Source organism: Malus sylvestris (assembly GCF_916048215.2).
Source record: "Malus sylvestris chromosome 4 unlocalized genomic scaffold, drMalSylv7.2 SUPER_4_unloc_1, whole genome shotgun sequence".
Lineage (NCBI taxonomy): Eukaryota > Viridiplantae > Streptophyta > Magnoliopsida > Rosales > Rosaceae > Malus > Malus sylvestris.
Window position 1 is genome coordinate 13452 of NW_025920893.1, and position 17249 is coordinate 30700.

General features: G+C 38.6%; 2 protein-coding genes across 3 annotated transcripts in view; both read left to right on the forward strand.

Annotated features, from left to right (window-relative positions):
- Nucleotides 1-2590: 2590 nt before the first annotated feature.
- Nucleotides 2591-17249, forward strand: part of LOC126612788 (leucine-rich repeat receptor protein kinase HPCA1-like) — a 79897-nt gene continuing 65238 nt past the window's right edge. Inside the window, exons 1-2 of one of the 2 annotated variants that reach the window (XM_050281147.1) lie at nucleotides 2591-2812; nucleotides 2927-3033. In XM_050281147.1, the coding sequence (XP_050137104.1) occupies nucleotides 2955-3033 (79 nt within the window). In that variant the 5' untranslated portion in view covers nucleotides 2591-2812; nucleotides 2927-2954. The remainder of the gene's footprint in view (nucleotides 2813-2926; nucleotides 3034-17249) is intronic. The other variant, XM_050281146.1, reaches the window with a different exon arrangement.
- Nucleotides 15567-16429, forward strand: LOC126612791 (uncharacterized). The gene is made up of 2 exons (XM_050281149.1): nucleotides 15567-16179; nucleotides 16278-16429. The coding sequence occupies exons 1-2, from the start codon at nucleotides 15839-15841 to the stop codon at nucleotides 16402-16404; spliced, it is 468 nt and encodes a 155-aa protein (XP_050137106.1). The 5' UTR covers nucleotides 15567-15838; the 3' UTR covers nucleotides 16405-16429.

The following is a 17249-nucleotide window of genomic DNA, read 5'->3' on the forward strand; positions in this document are numbered from 1 at the left end:
AAGTTTCACCTCAAGAGTCTATTGCCAAGAATAGAGGAAAGAGACAAATTACCAAGCCAGCTCGGTATAGTGATTATGTTGCTTTTGCTCTTCCTATTATCACTGACGAGATTCCATCCAATTTTGAGGAAGCCATTGAGAGTGAGGAAAAGAAGAGGTGGTGCAATGCCATGGGTGATGAGATGAATTCTCTCTTGAAGAACAAGACTTGGGAGTTAGCTAAATTGCCTAAGGGCAAGAAAGCTATTGGTTGCAAATGGGTGTATGCCAAGAAGGAAGATGCTGATGAGAAAAGCAATGTGAGATTCAAAGCAAGATTAGTTGCTAAAGGGTATGCACAAAAGGAGGGCATTGACTACAATGAAATATTTTCTCCGGTTGTGAAGCACTCCTCAATTCGTATTATGTTAGCTCTTGTTGCACAATATGATCTTGAGCTTGTGCAACTCGATGTGAAGACGGCTTTCCTACATGGTGATTTGAATGAAGAGATTTATATGTGTCAACCGGATGGGTATATAGTGAAAGGGAAGGAGAATTTGTTTTGCAAATTGAAGAAATCACTTTATGGCTTGAAGCAATCTCCAAGGCAATGGTATTTGAGGTTTGATAAATTTATGAGAGGCCAAAATTATTCTAGAAGTCAATATGATCATTGTGTGTACTTCAAGAAGTTGCAAGATGGGTCTTTCATTTATTTATTGATATATGTTGATTGCCTCAAAGAATGTTGAAGAGATTGAGAAATTGAAGAAACAAATGAAGAATGAGTTTGAGATGAAGGATCTTGGTGAAGCAAAGAAGATCCTTGGCATGGAGATCATTAGAGATAGAGAGAAGGGTTTGGTCAGTTTGAATCAAAGACAATACCTTGAGAAGTTGATTCGGAAGTTTGGAGTTCATGATTCAACCAAACCGGTTAGTACCCCTTTGGCTCCTCATTTTAAATTGAGTTCTCTACAGTGTCCTAAAACTGATAAAGAGAAGCTGCAAATGAAAAATATACCATATGCAAATTTGGTTGGTAGTTTGATGTATGCAATGGTATGCTCTAGACCAGATATTGCTCATGCAGTTGGCATGGTGAGTCGATATATGCATAATCCAGGTAAAGAGCATTGGCAAGCAGCTAAGTGGATATTGAGATATCTCCATGGTACTCGAGATGTTGATTTATGCTTTGAGATAGATGACTCTGGTATTGGTCATTTTGCAGTTGGTTATGTTGATTCAGATTATGCAGGTGATCTGGATGGAAGGAAGTCTACTACAGGCTATGTGTTTACTATGGCTAAAGGGCCAGTTTGTTAGAGGTCCATTTTGCAGTCGTCTGTTGCCTTGTCTACTACAGAGGCTGAATATATGGCAGTTGCTAAAGCTATAAAGGAGGCCATTTGGATACATGGGCTGATCAGAGATTTGGGGGTTGATCAGAAGCAGGTGGAGGTACATTGTGATAGTCAGAGTGCCATTTATTTGGCTAAGTATCAGGTTCATCATGCGAGGACCAAGCACATAGATGTGCGTTATCACTTTGTTCGTGAAATTGTTGGTGAAGGGGAAATCATTCTCCAGAAGATTCCAACTAAAGACAACCCCGCTGATATGTTGACTAAGGTTGTTGGTGTAGCCAAGTTTGTTCACTGTTTGAACTTGGCTCACATTATGCCTATATAAAGAAGGCGTTGAGCAGTAGGAGTTTTGGAGCATTTGACTCGACATGAGTTGTTCTCTTGCTAGTGTTTGGGAGTGATGTTGTGTGTTAATTGTGTTGGTTGGCTTATCATGGCGTTTTTCTGAACTTGGCCAAAGTGGAGATTGTTGAATAATTGGAGTATGTGGCCAAGTGGCCAACTTTTGGCTATAAAAAATTATAAAGAAAAAAAAGACAACTTGATTATGTCCCTTCCATGTTTTGGGGAGGAAAACATGGAACTTTGTCTAAAGTCCTTTGTTTTTTATTTGGCCTATGAAAAGCCACGGATGAGGTTTTGAATGAGAAGTAATTGCAACTTTTGATGAAGAGTTGTAATGAAGCCATAGAAGAAGAAAAAAACGCAGCAGAAAATATAGAGCAAAAACAGAGGTGCTGCAGCCCCATTTTGAAGAGAAGAAAGAAAGGTGATTTTCTTTCTTTGTTGGTACTCACTCAATCAAAGTTGTATTTGTGTATTAGCTTTGAGCTTTGTATAGAGAGGAAATTATTCACTATATTTCCCTCTCTATTTGTTTCTTTGGTGAGTGAGAGTTATTGGGTGTATTGGGGTTTTGGGTTGTGAGATTGCCAACACTTTGTAAACTCCCATTTGGTTAATAGTGGATTATTGAGTGAGCTCCTACTGCTCCGAGGACGTACTCCAGTTACACTGACTGTTGAGCAACCTCGTTAAAATCTTGGTGTCTTTAATATTTTGTTCTTGCATTTCATTTGATAAATTTCTTGTGGGTTAGCTTGAGTTGGTTCCAACGGGTTTGGTGCTATCCTAGCACAACATAATCAAATTGCTTTGGCTTCTAAGACAAGGCTTAATCATTTAAAAGAAACAGAAAAAAGCCAGCCGTAAACCTTTCTCTCTCTCTAGTTTCTCTCTCTCAAGATATTGTAGCCTGCAGGGTATTTTTTTGGATACAGTTGAAAGAACCCAACTCAGGAAATCCAGCTTCATTGCTCAGAAATAAGCAGAGCTTCCAAAAAAAGCACTTTTTTGGTTGCTTGGTGGGAACTTGGAGGTTTGGCATGTACATGCATGCGTGGGACTCTTAATTTTCTTCATTAAATAAAATTCCAACCATCCAAGTGGTGTAGTAGTTGGTATGCAGTGGAAGAAGATATGTTTGAAAAGTGCTTTTTTTGACATTTCAAGGAAGTAAAATTTTGTACAAATGTGCTTTTTGGCCTCTGCTTACTAGCTGATCGGTCTCACAGATTCACACACAAATTTCCCAAGGCAACCATGCGGCTGCTGTTGCTCTTTCTGGCTTTCTGGTTCTCTGGAATTCATGTGATCTCTTCTTCTACACACCCGGATGATGGTATGTATAGTCTTAAATATCAATATATATATATATATATATATATATATATATATATTTGTGGATGCAAATTTTTTCCTCCTTGATCTTGGACAATTTTACGCCTACAAAACAATTAACACCTTAGGTTAAGGCCAAGAGTCTTACGCGCCCACGATGAATGGAGGGCTTTGGCCGAAGAACCTCCGATGCCAAAGTTAGAATTTAGAGAGAAAGAGTGTTTAGAGAATTTTGGGATTTTTGCCAAAGTGTTGGAATAGCTTTTTGGTGAGAATGAGTGCCTATTTATAGGGTTAGGCTTTGCCCAATTTTCTCAAGGTGTGACCGGCCACTAATGGGTTTTGGTGGTTATAGTTTTGGCTTAATTAGCCAATTTATTGGCTAATTAAGTATAAAAGAAATAAATAGGAGGTTACAAAATTGAATAGTTGTGTAAATAGGGTAATAAAATGGAAAAAGTGTGAAAAGCTAGGGAGAAAGGGGGTGGCCGGTCAATCATTAGTTTTGGGATTGAGTGGGATATATGTTGTGGTTATTTGGATGTTTTAATTGATGTTGAATGGATTAATTGGGTAATTAATCCATTAATTAACCAATTAATATAATTTTGGAATAAATATTTTGGAGGTTACGGGATTTGATGAGATGAATATTGAATTGTTACCTTTTTGGAGCATTTTTGAGCTGCTTGCATGTAGGAATCCCAGTGTGCCTCAAGGGTAGTTTGGTCATCTTTTACTAAAAAATTCACGTGTCGCCTTGTGATTATTTTTGGCTCCACAATATTGATCTCTTAATTCATGGGAAAATTGGGTTTTGTGTAGTTTCTACTTTTGGTCTACAATTTCAAAGCTACCATCATATCCGTTGACTTGATAGGTTTTTTGTGATATCATGTTCATCTTCCTATTCTCCGTGACGATATTCCAAATCAATTATCTATTATTATATGGGAAAGTAAAAACGGATGACACAATGTGATTGGTTTGGGATGCCACCTTGGTGTAGATTCTTTCGTGTGTGTTGACACGCCCGACCCCGATATCTTCCAAATACCCGAGGTAGGCACGTTCTGGCCGACACTTGAAGGTGACGAAGCCATACTAACATGCATGTGAAGTAACGAATATAAATAAAAATTATAAATTTAATTACAATGCTTATGCAATTGAGGAACGTGTTCAAAGCATACAATTAATCCTAGACACTAAAAAAGAATAATATAAAATTGAATGAACAAAGAGATGGGTCCTACACTGAGAGGACTCGAAGATGTCAATGCGGGAGTCCCTTGACACCAGGATTGTACGCCTCGATTCTAAGTCCTGAGGTGGTGCAAAACAAAACATGAGTGGACCAAGTTGATATATATAAGTAGTACAAAAATAGTTATTCAACAACGTACTAACCTCCAAAGTTTATGAAAACTCAATAGCATAATATATAATAGATTTTCCAAAACCCTAGCATGCCATAAAAACATTCATAAAACATATATTATATATAGTGTGCTTAGTAGTGGTGTGTGTATATATATATATATACATATATATAATATTTCATTCGCCCGAAGGCATATAGAACACTTCTTCAGTCATCTGAAGGTTCTACATCACGTGCTCGTAGGTAGATCATTTGCCCATAGGCAGTATCATTTGCCTGTAGGCACTACATCTCCCGATCGAAGCCAATATAAATATCTTCCGCCTGTAGGCCCTACACATGCCCGGCTAAAGCCAATATAAATATCATTCGTCTTTAGGCCCTACACATGCCTGACCGAAGCCAATCATATATCTCCCGCCTGTAGGCACCAACCAAACACCCGGCCGAAGCCAATCATATGCATCCAACCCATACCGGGCCATCATATGTATCCAACCCACACCCGACCGTAGCCAATCATATATATATATATATATATATATATATATATATATATATATATATCCAACCCACACCCGGCCATAGCCAATCATATGTATCCAACCACACCTGGCTGTAGGCAATCATATAAGTATCGTTTGCCCATAAGCAGTAATATTCGAATAACCACTAAGTAAGTACGTAAGGACATTAACATAATATTTCTAATATCTATATATATATCTATTTTAATTGGAGTTCAGTAGCTAAAACGTCATATCGTAAAACCTATACGTAGTATATAGTCATCAATCATATATACTACGAAGAATGTAAAATCGATAAAGCATGGTAATTCGTAAAGCATGAAACTAATTTACTCATAAATTTTTCATAAAACGTAGCCATTAAATCATGTTTTTCATGTATGCATTTCTAAAAATTAAAATATGCATTTTGGAAGGGGTCCACTTACCTTACACCGTTAGCGAAGAGCCGTGCAAACAAGCGTGGATGGAAACACCACTAACAATTGCACCTAAGCACATAAGGGTATCAATTAATAAAAATATACTAAAACGATTGAATTTGGGAAAACGGACGTCGAAAACGAATTTAGGACGTCGAATTTAGTCTAGGAAGGGTCTCGGACAAAATCCGAAAAAGTCAACGTTGTCCAGTCAATGGTCAGCGATGATCAGAAGTCAACGGTCAAATGGATTAGTCAAACAGGTTCGGGTCAAATGGGTTAAGTTGGATCCGGTTAGGGTTTAGGGTTTTGGACTTAGGTTAGGGTTAGGTTAGTGGGTTAGGGCCTAAGCTAATGGGTAGTAGATTGGGCTTTGGGTTTGGGCCGATTGCATGGCCCAAGGGTTAGGTTATTGGGTTGAACCTGGGTTGGGTTTGATACAAATTTGGGCTTGGGTCACAAAGGCCCAAGGTTTGGGTTGGTTTTAGGTTGGGTCTTAAGTCACGGGTCGGGAAGAAAAAGAGGGATAGGGAATAGTAGGTCGGGGGACAAATTTGTAAGAGTGGGCCCTAAGTGGCTCTCCAATTAAGACCAATCATCAACCCTAATTTAAAACAAAATCTCTCACCCATAATGAAATTATGAAATTGCCCTCCCATTACATAATATATGAGACGGGTCGTTACAGTGTACTTAGCGATTAGTCTATTTAATTTTCGTCTAATGTGAATTATTTTGAAGTTTTGGTTAAATTTCGTTCTAAACCCTCATTGTTCCTATTAAGGGTAGTTGATTGATTTATATGTGTGTTGATCTAGGTAATGCACTCCAATCCTTGAGGCAGACATGGAGCAAGTCCACTTAGCTGGGCAAGTCAAACGATCCATATGGGGAGCGCTAGGAGGGCATCACTTGCAACGGTTCGAGGGTGACTAAATTATGAGTGTTGTTCATCTTCGAATTTTAATGTGATCGTTGTAATTACGAGCATTCTCGCTTACTTTCTTAATCGATTTTGAACCAAAACCTCTTCTGATGTTCACTGTGCAGGGGATTATCAGGAATGAACATGGAAGGGAAAATTGAAGGCGACATCGAAGGGCTCTCTGAGTTAAGATCCTTGTGAGTGTGATTGTTCCTCTTTCATACCAGCATTATGTTTGCATTATATTATGAACTGAGCAACACAAAACAAATTTGATGTCTAATTATAAAAATATGCATAAAACATGTTTTATTTTTGCAATGTCAGTTATTTTGTTTAGCTCAATCTTGATTAGGGATGGAATTTTATTTTATTTTATTTTTTTGTCAAGAAGGGGGATTACAACCCAAAGAGAACTACAAAACAACAACAAAACGAGTCTGAGGGACTCCAGCAACATCATCAATGAGAGCTGATCTAATCCAAACGGGAGGCATATCAAAAACAAGAACACCAATATCCATATTATAACTCCAGTTAGCCAACTAATCCGCCATAATATTCTTCTCTCTGTAAATGTGATTCAATTCACACCTCCTCAATTGTCTCATCATTAATCTGTAGCTATGCATAATTGTCTCTAAATGATGGAAATTATCAACTTGAGTTTGCTTCAACAACATAATAATAGCCTTGGAATCCATCTCAATATGAAGATCAGTAGCACCTTTATCAATAGCAAGTTGTAAACCAATGTATAAACTCCATAATTCAGCATCACAAACTTGCCCTTGTCCTAAATACGTAGCAAAGCCACTTAACCAGTTGCCATTATGATCTCTTAGTACACCACCAGCCCCAATTCGACTAGAATTTGTCCTTCTAGATCTATCCACATTTACCTTACACCAACCTACATCAGGATGATCCCAAGAGAGTGAAATTTGCCTCTTGACAAGATTAACGGAAGACTTCACACAAGCCTTCAACCATTCAGCCACATCTCTCACGATGATCGTTTTTGGATCCATAGGCATGACAAAATTGACATACAAAATCTACTTGTTTCTCCATTTCTAAATATACCAGCAAATAAAAAGGAAAAGAGTACACCAAGCACCCTCATTGGTCCATTTTGAACTTACTTTCAAATTTGCCAGCAGCCAAGCCTTAAACTCAAGATTTTGGGTATTCCTCAGTTGCCTTGGAACTCCCATACTTTCCCAAATACACACAGCTCTGGAACAATCTTTAAAAATATGAGCAATAGATTTAATTGGTCCACAATAAGTGACACGCCCGACCCTAATATTCCTCGAACACCAAGGTAGGCATGTGCTGGTCGACACTCGAAAGTGACGAAGCCATATTAAAATGCATGAGAACCAAAAATATGAATAAAATAATAGAATTTTAAAGGTAATGAATATACATTTAAGGAACTTGTTCAGAGCATATGACTAACTAGAACACTAAAACAAATAATATAAAATTGAATGGACAAGGGAGTGGGTCCTACACCGAGAGGACTCGAAGATGTCGATGCGGAAGTGCCTTGATGTCGGGATTGTACGCCTCGATTCTAAATCCTGAGGGGGCGCAAAACAAACATGAGTGGTCCAAGTTGATATATATATATATATATATATATATATATATATATATATATATATATATAATACTGAAACAGTTAACAACATACTAACCCCCAAAGTTTTATAAAAACTAATAGCATAATATGTTATAGGTTTCCGAAAACCCTAGCATGCCATAAAACATTTCATAAAACATATCTTGTATAGTGTGCTAAATAGTGGTATCCAATAACAATATCTCCCGTCTCTCAGCCAACAACCATGTCTCTGCGCCCGAAGCCAGAGATTATTTTCTCCCGACCCAATGCCAGTGTCACGACCCAAAATTTACTTCGGAAGCTAATTACTAAGATATGCTCGAATTCCTTTTCTTAGCCAATTTTCAATAAAAGATTAATCTCAATTATTTTATGATGGCTGCACCACGCGCCGCCACACGTGGTGGTTTCCGGCGAACGGAAACCCCAAATTCCGACGAACTCTAAAAATTTCCAAATTTCACAGGCAAGTAGAGTTCAGTGAGTGGAACAACTTTCATACCAGGGCTGAAGTGCAATTCGGCTGGGAAACACCTCAATTTCACTCGAACCAGTCGGAAACCCTAAAAATGGGTGGTTTCAATCCGTCACCTTCGGTGCTCCACCGCCCAAACCAATGTTTGGGCTTTGTTCCTGGCCACTAGAAAAGTGTTTTGGTGGTGGTAATTGTAGGAAATAGCTTCAAGATTTGAGGAATCATCTCACGAAGCCGTCGCACCCACCGACGTTCTTCACCCATTTACAACCAATTTTCTTCTAAATTTGGGTGGAAATGGAAGAGGGAAAGGCTAGATGATGATTGGGAGTTGTGGCTCGGTCCAATTCATGGGAAATCTGATGGCAAAACCATCAAAAAATATGGAGAAAATGCGTTGAAGGAAGACCTGGTTCTTTCCCCCTATTTCCTTCTCTCATTTCCCTCATTTCCTTCTTCCCTGATTGGTCCCGTGCTCTCCACCCTCTCACTGCCTTTCACGTGACACTCCCGTTGCTCTAGATTTTCTGGAGCCTTCCAAAATAAATGGCAACATGATTATTTTGCCCTCAACTTCAATCGTTAATAACTTCTTCGTTATAACTCCGTTTCACAAACGGGTTTTGCCTACACGCTCGTGGAATTGTCCTCTATCCAGATATTTCAAGAAATATGATAAAATATATCCTCGAAAAATTCAATTTAGCCAACTAAAGGTATTTTCATCTTTTCCCCTTTTTGATAAATTTTTCCTCATAAACATATATTTTAAAATTTTTAGGGTATTACAGTCAGCTCTATGTCTCTCAGCCCGAAGCTAGAAATTATTTCTCTTGGCCCGTAGCCAATAACAAATCCTCGCCCGTAGGCGGAACAGTGACCACTAGATACACACAAAACATTGAACATAATATTCTCAAAAATCATATATCATATAACTCAAAGCCACTTCATAGTATATAGTCATCCATCATATACTATAAAGAGGGTGGTGCGTAAAAACATGTTCGTAAGTAGTAAATCGCCATCCATCAGATATACTACAAAGAACACTAATTCAATAAAATATGGTATTCCAAAATATTCTTAGTATAGCATAATATCTCATAAAACATTTCATAAAACGTAATCATTATATCATGCTTTTCATATATGCATTTCTACTATTAAAACATTCATTTTAGAAGGAGTCAACTCACAAATACTTTACCGCCGAAGTGCTACGCAAACTAGCGAAGACGAAAACGCCATAACAATTGCCCCTAAGCACATACAAGGTCCCAATTAATAAAACTATACTATACAATTGAATTTCGAAAAACAGATGTCTGAAACGGATTCAAGACGTTGAATTATCCTAAGAAAGGTCCCGGGTAAATTTCGAAAAAGTCAACAAAAAGTCAACACGGGAATATTTCAAAGAATATTACCTAACATATTCCACGAAATATTCCCTAACGGAATATTCCAGAGAATATTTCGTCAGGTCAACAGCCGGTCTCACGGGTTGGGTCAACATGCCACATGGTTGGGTTGAAGGCTTAGATGAGTTTAGGCTTTAAGCCCGGCCCACTGTTTTGGGTTGGGTTAAAGGGTTTTAAGTTAGCCAATAGGGCTTGCTCCATGGCCCAAAGGCCTGAGACTCAACTAAAGGTCACCATATAATATACCAAAATGAAGATAAAAGAGTGAGGATTCGAGTAGTACCAAGATGAGATTGTGTCGAGGTCGGGATTGGCTGGCAAATAGCCTGAGATTCACGGACCTTCGCCGGAAAACTAGAAAGAGTTTTCCCCGGGTATTCCTGCGTCCAAAAACATCCCAAAACGTCTCAAAAGCTACCTTATCACTTTTCTTAACCCGACTTAGGAAGATTTAGAGGTGAGTTCGACTTACCTTGTCGGAGAGACAGGAGGGTCCGATTGGTTGTGACGGTGGTGTGATGGTTGTTGCCCGTGTGTATGAATGTTTGTATGTGTGTGAGTTCGCCGGTGAGGAGAGAAAGGTGAGGTCAAGAGAGAGTTTCGGGGGAGACAGTGAAGAGAGAGCCGGGAAGAGAACAGAGAAGAAGGGGGAGAAAAAGAGAAGACTTGGTAGCCATAAGGGAAGGGAAACCGGGGAACCAAAAAGAAAAAGGGTCCCACCCGGCTCACCCTTTAAGGTTTTAAAGCAATCCCAAATAAAATATCCCCTTTTTCATAAAATTACAGAAATACCCATTCGTTCCGTAAAATTCATAAATAAATCCACGACAGGTTGTTACAACAAATCATACAAGAAGAACCAGAAGTTATTTGTCTTCTAACTCGCTGCTCATTAGAAAGCAATATCCCTTTACTCATCAACCAAAGAAAAACTTTTAGCTTAGGTGGAACATTAATTTTCCAAATAAAATCCCAGCAAGAATCAGGCAAATCCTCTCCATCAAAGAAAAGATTATAAGCTGACTTAATAATAAAAACTCCATTTGAAACACATCTCCAAATAATTTTATCCATACCTGCACCAGTAGTACATGTAGGCCGACATATAACTTTTTCAACCATATCCTTTGGCAACACATCTCTGAGCTTTTCAAGATCCCACCAACCATTACTTAAAAACTCAGAGACAGCACAATCAATATTGGAGATATTAGCAACATCAATAGTTTCAATTAAAGGGACATTTAAGACCGATGAATCCTTCCAAAATTTCACACTCTCACCATTGCCAATTCTCCAAGTCATGCCCTTTTTAAGAAGATTAGCTCCATACATAATTCATTTCCAAGAATAAGAAAACTCAGTTCTTTCATGAATTTTGGGGTCTAAAATAGAATAACCTTTTCAAATACTTGGCCTGATAAATTTGAGACCAAAGACCAAAGTCCTTAGCATGAATCCTCCACCCTAACTTGGCCAAAAGAGCTTGATTCATTACACAAGCTCTCTTAATCCCCAAACCACGCTTACTTTTAAGTCTGCAAACCATACTCCGTTGGCACAGATGAACTTTTTTCTTTTGATATGTATCCCCCAAAAAAAAATCCCTGTTCAACTTGTCTAACTCTTCACACACACTAGCAGGAAGCTTGGTCATTTGCATGGCATAAACTAGTATGGACGAGGTAACAACTTGAATTAAGGTAATTCTTCCAACCATGGACAATACCTTGCTCTTCCAAGTTGCCAACCTCTTCTGAACTTTATCAATAACGCCCAAATAAGTAGCCTTTGAAACTTTAGTCTAAATTAGAGGCATTCCTAAATAATTCCCAAGACTCTCAGAGACAGGAGAACCACAAATTGCACTAATACTACTAACAACAACCCTGGACGTGTTTGGAGAACAATAAAGAATAGATTTTTCAAAGTTAATAGCTTGACCGAAAGCTTTGCAAAATTTTTCAAGGCACCTTTTCATTAATCTTGCTTGCTTTGGAGTAGCTTCAGAAAACAAAATTAAATCATCAGCGAAAAAGAGATGAGAGACCCTAGGTCCAGATTGAGAAGCCTTAACAGGTTTCCACCTTCCTCTGTTTATAGTTGCAGAAATTAAATGAGAGAGTATCTCAATACATAGCACAAACAAATAAGGTGACAAAGGATCCCCTTGCCGAATACCGTTTTGAGGAGTAAAACAATCTGTTAATTCACCATTGAAACAAATTTGGTACTTAACGGTGGATACACATTTCATCATAAGTTGAACCAAATTCGAAGGCAACCTAACCTCATTCAGTACATACTCAATAAACTTCCAATTAAGTATGTCATAAGCCTTAGAGAGATCAATTTTCCAAGCTAAAAATCCTTTTTGGCCTTTTGACATTTTGAACTTGTGAAGAATTTCTTGAGCAATAAGGATATTGTCATAAATTTGTCTACCAGGAACAAAACTAGCCTGATTATGACTAATCAGATGAGCCAAAAGAGGTCTGATTCTAGCAACAATGATTTTAGAGAGCACTTTATAAAGAGTGCAACAAAGACTAATAAGTCTAAAATTCAACATCTTTTGAGTATTATCAATTTTAGGGACCAAAGTTATCAGCGTATTGTTTAACCTCGCATGCAATCTCCTTGACTGAAAAGCATTCCATACCATTTCAAAGATATCATTAGCACATATTTTCCACTAACTTTGATAAAAGCAAGCAGGAAAACCCTTAATACCTAGAGCTTTAAAGCCTCCAATATTAAAAAGGCTTTCCTTGACTTCAACCATATTGATATCTTTGATAAGAGCTTCACGATCATTATTATGTATATCAAGAAAAAGATTAGGAAGAGATTCCATTTGCTTAGACTTTTGCCCATGCGAAAAAATAGTTTGAAAGTACTCCACTGCCAACTTTTTCAGATCAGAAGACTCCTTTATCCAAGCACCTTGATTGTTAATGAGCCCCTCAATTCTATTTCTCCTCCTCTTTACAAGTAGTGAGATGAAAAAAGTTTGCATTACGATCACTTTCTTGAAGCCACCTCAACCGAGACTTTTGATGCCAAAATATAGCCTCCTTTTTCAGAACTACATTATATTCAAAAATCAACTTATCCTCCAATTTAGAAAGAAATTTATTAGGCCCACGACACAAAGCATTTTGAATCCCATCAATTCTTGCTAGAAGTATGCGCTTTCTGTATTTGAGATGACCAAAGACTTGAATATTCCACTTCTTAAGCAGTTCAACAAGAGCACAAGTTTTATCAACAACCGAACCTCCACCATTACTCCATTAACCATCAACAAACTCCTTGAAATTTTCATGCCTCAACCACATAGCTTCAAAACGAAAAGGACGATGATCTGACTTGGTTCGCGGGAGATGGTGAACATAAGCTTCAGAGAAAAGGCTCCTCCAACTCATATTACAAATCCCTTGATCAATTCTTTCTAAAACTTTTTTATTAGTTCAAGTAAATTTAGGACCAATAAAACCCAAATCAATCATATAATTCCTATCCACCCAGGATTTGAAGCCTTTTAATCTGCATAATAGAGCACCACCAAGTTTATTTTCCACACACAACATATTAAAATCCCCAACAATTAACCAAGGCAATTGATGACAATCGGCTACAAAATCCAAATAATCCCACAACATATTTGAATCGTCAAATACTATCCAAGGTCCACTAGTTAAAACAAACTCCTTATCCTCTTCCAAATCAAATTTAACAATATAAAAATCATGAACAATGCCAATAAGCTGCATACCTCATTTTAATTGCCTTTTTTTCCTCAGCCTGTTCAACAAAAAATTATAAGTGTGTGATCGCCCAAGAAGTTTGATGACCAGAGCATCATGCCAATCCTTACCAAATTTCGTCACAGCTTTTTTAGAGAACGTAAGACCATCTCCAACTGAATGGTCCATAGGGCCAGAAGGCCGAAAAATACCCGAAAACTGTCTCCAACCAAGGGTTAGGCCAAAGGGCTCGTGGGCCCCACTGGACAAAAAAGGCCAAAGGGCCAACCGGCTGGCCCAAATGAGCCAACCAGCCAGCCCCGGGCTGGGCCAGAAATTTGAGTATTCCTGTCGGATATAACCAACAGCAATATAAAAATATTGCTCTCAGTTATATCAAACAGGAATGATGGGCCAAATTTTCATATGCAACGGCTAAAAAAATTTTCTTGGCCCCCTACCCCCAATCCTCCTCGACCTATATCACACATGCCGAGCTCGGCGAGCTGAATTTTTCTCGACCATATGTTTCTTCGACTGAGCTAATTTCCTTAACCATTCGGCTTATGAGCCGAAGTTCAAGGAAACTGAGGGGCAATGTTTAGACCTAAAATTACACCATCGGCCCATACAATCAAGGCTGTTGAGTGAACATAGCTCTCGATTATTGGATCAAGAAATAAAGGTCATTATTAAAAGATAATGATTTTTAAAGTTATGATTTTATCATAATTATCTTTTAATAATGATTTATTATGAAAGATGAGATATATATCTGGAAGTATGACGGCACAACTGGCGTGTGAAATGTGTGGATAGGATTGGATTTAAGTGACAACCATCAAGATGCATGCATGGATGAGTTTAAATCATAGGAAACCTAGGTAGACTAGGCTTTTTACTTGGTGATGGATGTGGCAGACATGTCGTGGGAATGACTAATATATATATTTGGTGGTGGCCGTACTTTTTGGCAATCTGCATGCCATGGGGAAAGTGTGACGTAGGCTTGGTAGTTAGCTTATAGATTACTCGGTCTGCGCGCCACGTAGGCTTGGTAGTTTTTAGGGTCAACAGAGGGCTATCGAAACCATTCTGCAGAACGATGGGATGAACATAAACTCAACATCAGCATCTTCATTAGCCACAGAGTTTGCAGCATCAAAAGGTGCTCCGAAACATCCCTACAACGATGGCTTGCTGAAAAAGGAATTCAATGACAGCACCGGCTCCTTTGATTACAGCGGTGGATACGCTGTTTCAGCGAAAATCGAACCCAAGTAGTAATTATGGAGTGCAACGGAGTTTTGTGTTAATTAATTTCTTCTTTCGTAATTGTAATTTTCTGTCTCCATAAATGTAGCAAAAGAATACGTAGCGATCTTGATTTCAACTGACAAATAGGCATGTAATATTTTTATGTTGTGTCTAAGTTCTTTTGGATTTGATGCAAGAATTCTTTAAACGTGGTTTTTGACAATTGATAACGTTTCTAACTAGTGGCCACATTTGACATAAAAACTTACAATTAAGCATGGTTGTAGAAGCACTTTATAGAGAAGCACCTAAGTACTTTTTTAGAAAGCACTTAAATAAATCATTTGAATATATAATAGAAATTTCAACATGTTTACACTTGTAGCCTTATTAGCATAATTACTTTAGTCTAAAGAAGGCTTTTCAATTGCACGGTACAAATGAATAGTATTTGGAGCCGAATTTCACTTTATTTACGAGGTTGCCACTGACTCTCTCTGCCGCTAATCTTCATGCCGCGTGTTGATGATCGTGGAAAGGCAGGGGTGCAATGGTTAGTTTGGTCTGTAGGGTTTCAAACGGGTTGGGTGGGTTAGAGACTTTCATTTCCTTTCTTTCTGAGTTACAGTGGGACTCGGTGAGACCATGCCGTCGGGAGAGAGAGACCGAGCGAGCAGAGAGAGAAGAGAGACACAGAGGGAGAGAGATAGGGATTTGGTGAGACGAAGGCATGTGGCTTGCAGGCAAACAGAGTCACAGGGGGTGTACAGTTCGAGAGAGAGAAAGAAAGGGGATTGAGTGGTGATGCTCAATTTGGGAAGAGAAAGAGAGAGAGAGGGAGAGCGCGATTTTGGGGTTAGGCGACGGCGGGAGAGAGGGCGAGGGTTGTTGCATCTGTGCCACTCAAAGTGGGTTGCGAGAGAGTGAGAATGCTGAGTTCTAGGGTTTGAGAGTTGGTTTCGAGAAAGTGAGGAGGCCAGAGTTGGGGTAAGGCTTGGGCTGGGTTTATGGAATGGGGGAGGAGGGTGTGGAATGTCATGGAGAGGAAGGGTGAGGGAGGTCTGCCAAAAAACGTGGGTTGCAGAGCTACAACGAGGGAGATGGGCGTGGATTGGCAGGGAGGGGAAGGGAGAGGGAGGAGAGAGGCTTGCCAAAAAAAGTGTTGGATTGATTTTTCCTCCTCAAATCAAGGGTTGGTGTCAGGATTGAGCGGTGGGTCCAAAATAGGTATGGTTGTGAGGGAAAGAGGGATGGCAGAGACAGAGGTCATGGAGTTGGGCGTGGGAATTCCACAAATCAAGGGCTGCTATCAGTGGGTGTTAATATTAGCAATGAGCGTGATTGGGATGTGAGTTCTCTCAACCTTTTGATTAATTTTTATATTTTGGCTTTTTATATAAGCTATGTAAATGTTTAATTTCCATTTGAAAACTTGGGGAATTCTAGGTATATTGTTTATGGAAGAATCTCAGTCTCAAACCCCTCAAACGATCTCTCGATCTCTTCTCCCCGCCTAAGGCGAACTCCCTCCTCCCGACCCGAGAAGTGCCGCCGTTGCCTTTACTTTCTGTAATTTTTGGGGTTCGTGAAATTATTGAGTTGAATGTAGGTTTTTTTGTTTGTTTGAAAATTTGTATTTTAATTGTTGCTCACTCTTTTTTTTTCTTGCAGTAAAAGACTTTGCATGAGCCACAAGGTTAGTGAAATTATAGAGTTGAAATTGTTATTGTTTTTCTTTTGTTTTTTGTGAATTATAAGCTTTGTGAAATTATTGAGTTGAATGTAGTTTTTTTCGTTTGAAAATTTGTGCATTAATTGTGCTCACTCTTTGCAGTAAAAGACTTCGAATGAACCACAAGGTTACTGAAATGATAGAGTTGAAATTGTTAGTGTTTTTTTTTTTTTTTTTGGTGAATTATAAGCTTTGTGAAGTTATTGATTTGAAGAATGTTGTGTTGGAACTTGGAATGAAAATTTTGATTTGAATTATTAGATAAGCATGGAGTATGTAGGAATTCAACCCACGGCTAGCCAAAAACCGCCTCGCCGGGCTGAGTCTGGTGCACCGGGAAGTGGTTCTGAATGACCTTCTGATGCCCTTGCCCTCACAGGTATTATTTGTTCTAATTGAAATTTCTAATAAGCAGTTAGAAGTAGGGAAGTTATAGCATATTGCTTTGTGGAAGTTAAGTCTATCTGGGCATTCTATATTGCCACTGTAACATGCTTAAGCTATTTTGTTGGTTGTAATATCATGTGTATCATGAAGATTCTATGGAAACGCAGATGGGAGGAGCTCAAAAAGCTTTGGTTGTTGGTCTATTTGCACCAAGGGTACCGTGAGTAGTTTCTTGCTTACAGGTGTATTAATGGTTGTTTTCGCGTTTATTTAATATACCTATGTTGCACATGTTTCAA

What these genes read in the sequence shown, in the direction of transcription:
- LOC126612791 (XM_050281149.1), top strand. Translation starts at nt 15,839, where the DNA reads ATGGAATGGGGGAGGAGGGTGTGGAATGTCATGGAGAGGAAGGGTGAG. An exon ending in GCAATGAGCGTGATTGGGAT is followed by an intron (nt 16,180 to 16,277) that starts GTGAGTTCTCTC and finishes GGGGAATTCTAG; the next exon opens with GTATATTGTTTATGGAAGAA.